This window comes from Patella vulgata, chromosome 8 (genome assembly GCF_932274485.2).
Source record: "Patella vulgata chromosome 8, xgPatVulg1.2, whole genome shotgun sequence".
NCBI classification, from domain to species: Eukaryota; Metazoa; Mollusca; class Gastropoda; family Patellidae; genus Patella; species Patella vulgata.
The window spans coordinates 2808242-2817570 of record NC_065886.2 but is presented as its reverse complement, the minus strand read 5'-3'; the positions used below and the strand labels follow the sequence as shown (position 1 = coordinate 2817570).

The window sequence follows — 9329 nt, the reverse complement described above, 5'->3', positions numbered from 1 at the left end:
AAAGATGTTATGCTTATTGTTGAAAGATGCCGAAAGATAATAAAACTTGAATTTTTAGTGAGATCTCGAATTTTTGGTGATTTATAAGATGAAAACATTGAAACGAATATGTGTTTATCCGAATGAACAGGATTGCACGTAACCGAACCTTACAATTCGATTTAATTGACTCTACTGTTCGTTAAAATGTCATCCCAAGAGCCATTATTACCGAAAGACGGCGAAAGCAGTAGACATAGTTCCCGTCACACAGAAAGAAAGTTGAAAGAAATTGAATTAAGGAAGTTAATGTTAAGACAAACAGAAGAAGCTTCCTTATTCGAATTAGAACTGCAACATGTCAAGAAGGAACATGATTTAGAACTTAGAAAGTTAGAAAATGAAAGACGATTACGCGAAATAAAATACCAAACGCGTCTAGCTGAATTAGAAATGCAAGAACTAGACGTGTGTTCAAAAAGTGATATAAGTTCAAGAGATGAACGCTTGCCTGCTAGTCCAAATCCCATAGACCAAATCAGAAAGACAGAAACATGGGTGAATTCTGACTTTACCCCAGAACTAGAAACCAGTAAAATGAACACAAACCCATTTACAAATAATGACTTTACTCCCAATCCCATTACACATGGCGACCCATCAAGGAGTAAAATTGGAATGAATACGAACCCTTTTATAAACAATGAATTCACTCCCAGTCCCTTTGTGAATTTTAAAATCAGTTCAAATCCTTTTGTTGATGTGAATACAAAAGAACCAAAGATAGAGCGAAACGTAGAAAACAATTCGCAAGCTGTCATGATGAAATTAACCTTGTTACACGCAATGAGACCTGTTAAATTCTGTGGCGATCCAGCAGATTACCCCATCTTCGGGGAACGTGTTAGGACTCACCTTGAAGATGGTCTGCTTGCCGAAAGTCAAAAGGTAGAATTCCTAAATAAGTTTATAGAAGGTGAAGTAGTCGAAGTGTTGAAACGTGTTTCTGGTTGTCCGTATGACAAAGTAATTTCTGTTCTTTATGAGAGATATGGACACCCTGCTAAGGTAGCTGCGGCATGCTTGAAGAATATAATAAACGGCCCCAAATTAGCCAACACAGATTATACTGGACTACAAAATTTCGCTGAAACACTTGAATCAGCAACAAATAGATTAACTGGTGAATATGAACAAGAGGCAAGTACCATGTCAAATATGAAATTAATAATCGCCAGATTACCTTCTTACCTAATCAATAAGTGGGGTGATAATTCCTATTATCTGCGAATGAACAATGCGACTCCGAAATTAAGAAATCTTTGTGAATTTGTGAAGAAACAGGCCAAAATTAAAAATGATCCTTTATTTTCTGCTGTTTCGTTACAAAGTACCGTGGAGAGAAAACCTGAGAGACAAAAACAATATACTGGTTATAGTTATAAACCAAACAGAGAGAAACAAACTTCTACTTTTTTGACAAACACTAGTAGCAGTACTCAAAGAGACAAATCCACATATGTTCCAAATAGAACACAAAATGATAGCTCGAAAACAAAACTCAAATGTCCATATTGTTGTGGTAATAATCATTTAGTACCACAATGTGGAAAATTTCAGGACTTGGACATACAAAATAGATGGGACTTTGTGAAAAAAGAAAGGTTGTGTCATGCGTGTCTTTTGGCAGGACATTTTAGAACTGCTTGTACATTTCAAAACTATTGCACTTGTACAACAGAAAGAAAACATCATCCTTTGCTTCATAATGACAGGGGAGTGCGAGAACAATATAATCAAACATTTGAAAAACAGAAACCTGAAACCAAGTCAAATTATGCCACATTCGTACATCCATTAAAAAAAGCTGTATTATTGCACGTATCAGCTGTAGCGCTTGTCTCTCCCGGTGGGAATATAATAACAACATACGGGTTAATAGACAATGCTAGTCGAGGGTCGATTATTGGGCGAGATATGGCTCGACATATGAAACTAAAGGGTAGAAAAGAATTAGTGTCGATAAATACCATCATTGGTAGCGAGACCCAAGAATACGAAATTGTTAACTTTGGCATTCAATCTGTTTCTAATGATTCAAAACTGTATGGTGTGGAAGCTATTATTTCGGATAGTTTCAATATATGTGAAAAATACCTCCCGCACGACATAAATTTACAAGACTATGAACACTTGGCTGATATTAAATTACCAGATGTGGACATAAAAGAAATATCAATTTTAATCGGAAAGGATGTTGATGAGGTACACGACATATATGAATTTCGCAAATCTCCAAATTCCGACAAACCCTTGCATGGGATTCTAGGACCATTAGGCTGGGTCATTACTGGAACGCTCGGTGAACCTGTAATGAACAAAGAAGTTAATGTGAATTATATTGACTACAATCATGACTATGATTTAAATGACATGGTTAAGAAGTTCTGGAAAATTGAAGACTCAGGAATTAATAGATCAAATGTCTCTGATAAATCCCTATCTATAGAAGATAAACGTGCCATAGACATTATGGAAAAAACTACAGTATTGTCTGATGGACACTATGAAACTGGTCTATTGTGGAAAAATGACAATGGAAAACTGCCAAACAATAAACCACAAGCTGAACATAGACTAGCATCTTTAAAACGAAGATTCGAACGCGATTCTGATTACAGAAAAACATACTTTGATAATATGAATGATAGTATTTTCAAAGAACATGCAAGAAAATTAAGTGAATCTGAAGTTTTGTCCACGTCAGACAGAACTTGGTATCTACCTCATTTTGGTGTTGTGAATCCTAAGAAACCAGGGAAATTGCGTATTGTGTTCGACGCTGCTGCACAATATCAGGGAACTTCTTTAAACAAGAATTTACTTCCAGGACCAGATAGAACAAATAATCTTGTGGGCGTTATTCTTAGATTTAGGCAAGAAAATATCGCTCTATCGGCTGATATACAGGGAATGTTTCATCAGATCAAGGTTCGCGAACAAGATCAAGACTCCCTGAGATTCCTTTGGTGGGACTCTGATGACATAAACTTAAAGCCCTCAGAATACGCATTTTGCAGACACATTTTTGGGGCTACTGACTCGCCCTGTATTGCAACGTCAGCACTAAGAAAAACAGCGTCAGACAACAAAAAACTTTATAATGAACTGACTATAAAAACTGTAGGTAAAGATTTTTATGTTGACGACTTGTTGACATCGGTGCCAACTGTAGGCATGGCGATAGAATTAGGACACAATTTAAGTGATTTATGTGAAAAGGGTGGTTTTAACCTAATAAAGTTCAACAGTAATAGCAAAGAAGTATTGTCAACATTTCCTGCAAAAAAACTAGCAGAAAAAACCATTGATTTAGACTTTGAGGAATTATCGAAAACAAAAGCTTTGGGAATTCAATGGAATGTAGAAAACGACACTCTGGGGTTCGACGTTGTCGATCTACAAAAACCTAATACGATGCGTGGGGTTCTATCTACGATTTGTAGCGTTTTTGACCCACTGAGTATAATTGCGCCAGTACTGCTACCGGCAAAATTGATAATGCAAGAACTGTGGAGGAAACAGTGGAAGTGGGACAAACCTTTAGAAGGACAATTACTGGACAGATGGTTAAAGTGGAAGAACAATTTATACAAAATAGAACATGTAAAAATTCAAAGGTGCTATTTTAGTAATATTGAACATTCTAATTGTACTATACAGTTACATCATTTTTCAGATAGTTCAGAATTCGCATATGGATCTGTGTCCTTTTTACGTATCCAATATGACAATGGCGAAATAGAATGTAGATTTATCATTGGCAAATTACGTAATGCACCATTAAAAGTTGTTAGTATACCACGCTTAGAACTACAGGCAGCAGTACTTGCTACCAGAATAAACACATTTATTGTGAATGGACTTGAATTAAAATTTGAATCCATAACATTTTGGACGGATTCTATGATCGTTCTAAATTACATAAATAATACCAACCGAAGATTTAAAACTTTTGTAGCTAACAGAGTAACTGAAATACACGAATCAACTATAACTGATCAATGGAAATATTGTCCGGGTACTGAAAACCCCGCAGATGATGTCAGTAGAGGAATGAATCCAGAACAGTTAAATATTCATAACAGATGGTTATCTGGACCGGAATTCTTAAGAAAACCGGAAAGTGAATGGACACATTCCCAACTTCAGGACATTCCTTTAGACAAGTTAGAAATTAAAAAGGAAGTGAATTTTACAAACATCGATTCTGAATCATCATTATTATACATGTATGTAATTCAGAAATATTCAAATTGGACAAAATGTTTGCGTGCCTTTGCTTGGCTGATTAAATTTGTCGATTGGATTGGATTGACGAACGTTGAACGATCAAAAATGAATAAAACTTTGTCTTTAAAAGAAATAGAATTAGCCAAACGAAAAATTATAGGCTTGGTTCAAAACGAATGTTTTGGCGAAGATATGAAAGCGTTAAAACGTAATACTTCTGTTAAGTCTTCTAGTTCTATTATTAGTCTAAAACCTGTGTTAAGAGATAATGTAATTTGTGTTGGTGGACGCATTTCAAAGGCGCCCATTTCTCTAAGTGCTATGCATCCAATGATTATTCCAAGAAAAAATCATTTGACAAAAATGATTATTCGACATATACATGAAACCAATGGACATTGTGCATTTAGAAGTAGCTCGTTCGCTTGAAACGGACGATTTCATCCTGACTTTAATTAGATTTTTGAATCGAAGAGGACATGTAAAGGAACTAAGGACCGACAATGGATCTAATTTTGTTGGTGCCGATAAGGAATTGCGTGATTTATGTAGAAATTTGAAAAATGAACAGATTGAAAGAGACTTAAGTAAACGCGGTGTAAAATGGATTTTCCATACGCCTTTAGCTCCTCATACGTCAGGAGTATGGGAGAGCTTGGTAAAAGTGGTAAAAAGGAGTTTAAAAACTGTCTTAAAGGAACCAGTAACAGATGAAATTTTACAGACTGTATTCACTGAAGCGGAATACATCGCAAACAATCGACCTTTAACAAAGAACCCAATGACGCCTTATGACTGTGAACCCCTAACCCCAAATCATTTTCTAAACATAAGACCTTCTTTAAATATTCCTCCAGGAATAGTAAGTAAGTCAGATCGATTTCATAAAAAGCGATGGAGACAGGCACAATTACTTTCGGAGCATTATTGGAAGCGATGGCTGAAGGAGTACATACCTTCGTTACAAAACAGACAAAAATGGCATCAAGTTAAAGAGAATTTGTGCAAAGGAGACCTGGTACTTTTAGTCAGTGAAAATTTGCCACGGAGTAAATGGCTCCTAGGACGTATAACAAATGTTTTTAAAGGACCTGATGGACTTGTCAGGTCAGCAGAAGTTAAAACAAAAAATGGTATTTTTAAGAGACCGATAACCAGGCTGTGTTTTTTAGAAGCCCATAACTCTGATTTGTGTAAAAAAAAAAAAAAAAAAAAAAAAAAAAAAAAAAAAAAATTGTTGAATTAGAATGTTGAAAGTTTGAAAGATTTGTTTGAAAGATTACTTTATAAGATGTGTTTGAAGATTTGTTCAAAAGATTATTTTATAAGATGTGTTTTTAAAAATACATGGTTAGAAAGATTTGTTCGAAACAGTACTTTGATATGTGTTTTGAAATAATTAGTTTGAAAGATTTGTTAGAAAGATTTAATTTGCTATATTATATTAGGTGATGAAGCTGTCTTAAGAGAGACCCTTCATGGGGGGCGGAATGTTGTCTCCATTATGCATGATGACCACTTTTTTATTTTTTTTTGAGCAATGTAACAAAGTAGTAATTAATGTGTTGGTGGGCTAGAACCGAAGCTCTGTCAGGTTGCTTAGCAACATAGCCATGTTGAATTTTTTGTGGAAATCAAGGCACCAGCACTGTTGAAAGCCTTTGTTGAAAATTGTTGAAAAAGATGAATATGAATATGTTTTAAGTTCAGAAAAGTCACCAATTAAATGTGAGTTTTTGACTGTTTATTATGTAGACCATTCTTTTTTAGAATTAAGGTAAAGTTTTGTAGAAAAACTGTAAAATAACAAGTTGTTGGAAAGTTCAGCTATTTAATCTCGGCTATCTAATCTCAGTTATTTAACCTCTGACCCCGGCAGGTCCCTCTTATTGTGGAATGCAAGACAAAACATTGTTTTCAAGGGAGATAACTACTATTAATAATATATGAAAATCCTTGTAATTTATAATACTTAATTGTTTTTAATTGTTATATTTTGCAGCGAATCTCACTACCTCACTCACTACCTCATTCACTCACTCATTTACTGATTCACTCGTTAAGCTGTTGAAAGATGTTATGCTTATTGTAGAAAGACGTTATGTTTATTGTTTGAAAGATGTTATGCTTATTGTTGAAAGATGCCGAAAGATAATAAAACTTGAATTTTTAGTGAGATCTCGAATTTTTGGTGATTTATAAGATGAAAACATTGAAACGAATATGTGTTTATCCGAATGAACAGGATTGCACGTAACCGAACCTTACACAAGCGTCCTTTTCAAGCTCGGAAATTAAGTCATCACCAAAAAGCAAAGTTTACAGAGGTCCTCGGGGCTGGAACCCAAACTGATTACGATTTGCCCTCCACTTCCACCACAGGTGTCATAGAGATCAGGGATGAAATTGATATGCATCATCGTTCTCCTAAAGCCAGTCCAGGAAGAGATCAGGTTTTGAGATGTAGACCTGAAATGTTAAATTTGGATGAGAATGAGAATTCTGGGGCGAATACTATCCAGGGAAATGGTCATTGACATCCAGAAAATGGTCAAAATGTGGAATTCTGTCATTCAGTTAAATGTCAAGGGGAGAAGACAGGCCTGTGCAGTACCAAATTTCCAGCCAATTACTATTAGTGAGCAGAAGTGGGGATGAGGTTGGATGAACTTCTTAAAGTGTATGAAATGCACATTTATCTCACCTGTTTTGCTTCTTTTTTTTTAATACTTGTGTTGAGGTCAATCATTCCACTCTATGAAACATTGCCCTGGCACCTGAAATGATAGGAGGCTGGGGATAAATATGCAATAAAAAACAGTGAGAAAATAAGAAAAAAATATGGTTTCAACTGGAAATAGAAATAAACCTCTTTATTTCTCGCGAACAGCCCGTCACTGGCCCTCCAAAAAGAAACCAGTTAACAATCAGTAAAAAAGTAAACCTTGAGTGTCACATAAGTCTAAGCCAATCTCAAAGGTAGATGCCATGTTTTGAGGTTCGGTCTAAATATTAAGGCCAACTGCATGTTTGGTCAAAAGTCACACAGGTGTGAATTTTGGAGTGTACATGTTAACATTTCATTGTATGATGTCAAAAACATGTTAGGTCTAAATGTTAAGGCCAACTGCAGATTTGGTTCAAGGTCACAACATGTAAATAGGGTTAGGGCACATGATTTTTTGACACAATTGTGGGTTTGGGCTAGGGTCAGAACTAGATCTTGGCTTAGGCCTAGGCTACATGCTTGTTGACAAGATTGTGGGTTAGGGTAAGGACTGGGTATTGGGTTAGGGTTAGGGTCAGTCTTGTTTACATCTCGTGACTTTAGACCAAATCTGGAGTTGAGTTGGCCTTAATATTTAGACCTAACCATGTTTTGATATCATTGTGAACAAAATGTTACACATTTACAACCCAAAATTCACACTCAACCAACGGATACCCCCAATCATGGCTATTTTGATACCAAATAGTCAAAAAACTTACTGCTGGGCTATAAAAAAGCAGTATTCTTACCATTTCTGACACTTTCCATTCAAAACTTCAGGAAATAAGCCGTTGAAAAAATATCAACATCCCGAGTCGGCCATGCTTCTTTATATCATCAGGACTCAGACTAGCAATTATTTGCCCATTGACTTCAATGTTAAATGACTGTAACATCACAGGCTGTAGCTTTTTGCTCAACATTCCGTTGGTTCCAATCTTTATAGGCACAATGGGGACAACATTTGGCAATCTCCTCATCATAATTTTGTAGGGGGTTGACCGTTTAGATTTTTTGCTACACGGTGAAAATCTCACTCCCAACACAATGATTGCTCTGCAGAAGGACACTTTACACCTCCTATCCCTCCGCTGTAATATCATCAGTATTACCCAAAACTGCTATGAAATTACAAATTTGATCCCTTTTCTCCAATTCTAGACCAAAAAGTCAACCCAAAAATGCAGGAAGAGGGGAGAAAAAAATTAAGGGAAAAATTGTCTATTTATAACTCCTTTATTAGGGTTGTCTTTCTTGCTTTTATCTTCCATTTATTTACGTTTTTGTTGTCTCAGAGATGGACTATTATTTAAAAAAAAAGTTGAAAATCGTAAAGTTTAGGAAATGTTAATCATATAATGATGAAAAAAAAATAAGAGCATATGATAATAAAAATGTGTTTGAAATTGAAGGCTCTATAATTAAGGTATCAGTATGGAACGGATCGTAATCGTACGGTATTCACTACGGTCAGACTGATATTTAGGAACGTAAAGTTATCAGTCTGGAACGGATCGTAATCGTGTGGTATTCACTAAGGTCAAACTGATATTTAGGAACGTAAAGAAGACCATTTTACTAACCGTCTCCATTTTAAGAAAGAGCAGATATAAATATATGATTATATCGACAGAATCTCCACACGAATCTTTAATTTAGTAGAAGAAGAGCAAGTTGATCATTGTCGCCATATTTGACCTATTTCTCGATTGGTTGTATATGCATATAACCAACCCGAGTAGCTCATTATTGAGCCGAGAGATTTATGAAATGAAATTGGGGTTTAATGACCCGCATTCCTTCACTATTCAGGCTAATGAACACGAGGCGTTCAAGCCAGCTCTTTATTCACAGAGCCGCCTGGCTCCCCTGAGAGACTTTCACTGACAACTAGTCATTGTCGAGACTAATGATTTTTATCGCCGCTGTTGATCAATATATATATTAAATAATAGCCCGAATTTAAGTATACCAAAAGTTAAAGAAATATAACCAGTTTTTGAGCCATTCAGATATGACTGCCAAAATTGTAATCAGCGCGCATGTTTTTTTAGGCTAAAGTCTAACCATAAAACTTAGTGTCCATACATAATAAATATTTTATTCCATTAATCAATTCCATTCCGCCATTGGTTTGTCTTAAACTCGTCATTTGTGTTCATGGGCATCAGGGTCGAGATGGCAACGTTATATGTTTTATTCGTCTAATTTACTATAAAACATCATTCGGTTTGCCTCACGGGTTAACGGCATATTAATAGCTTTATTCACTGAGATGGTTCCTTTA

General features: G+C 35.6%; 1 protein-coding gene and 1 long non-coding RNA gene across 3 annotated transcripts; one reads left to right on the top strand and one right to left on the bottom strand.

The window, feature by feature from the left end:
• The first annotated feature begins 1842 nt into the window (after positions 1-1842).
• LOC130014080 (uncharacterized) lies at positions 1843-6545 on the top strand. Its single transcript, XM_056102961.1, has 2 exons — positions 1843-6000; positions 6275-6545. The coding sequence occupies exon 1, from the start codon at positions 1957-1959 to the stop codon at positions 4699-4701; it is 2745 nt and encodes a 914-aa protein (XP_055958936.1). The 5' UTR covers positions 1843-1956; the 3' UTR covers positions 4702-6000; positions 6275-6545.
• Positions 6546-6604: 59 nt separating this feature from the next.
• Positions 6605-8749, bottom strand: LOC130014082 (uncharacterized). Of its 2 annotated transcripts, none has more exons than XR_008789052.1 (3): positions 8626-8749; positions 6977-7049; positions 6605-6741 (listed from the first exon to the last, which is right to left on the bottom strand). It is a non-coding gene; the product is annotated as an uncharacterized LOC130014082 (long non-coding RNA). The 2 variants fall into 2 exon arrangements; XR_008789051.1 differs by lacking the exon at positions 8626-8749 and adding an exon at positions 7792-8060.
• Positions 8750-9329: the final 580 nt, after the last annotated feature.

Bases quoted from the DNA above. Each gene is read 5' to 3' on its own strand.
- LOC130014080 (XM_056102961.1), top strand. From the start codon at position 1,957: ATGGCTCGACATATGAAACTAAAGGGTAGAAAAGAATTAGTGTCGATA.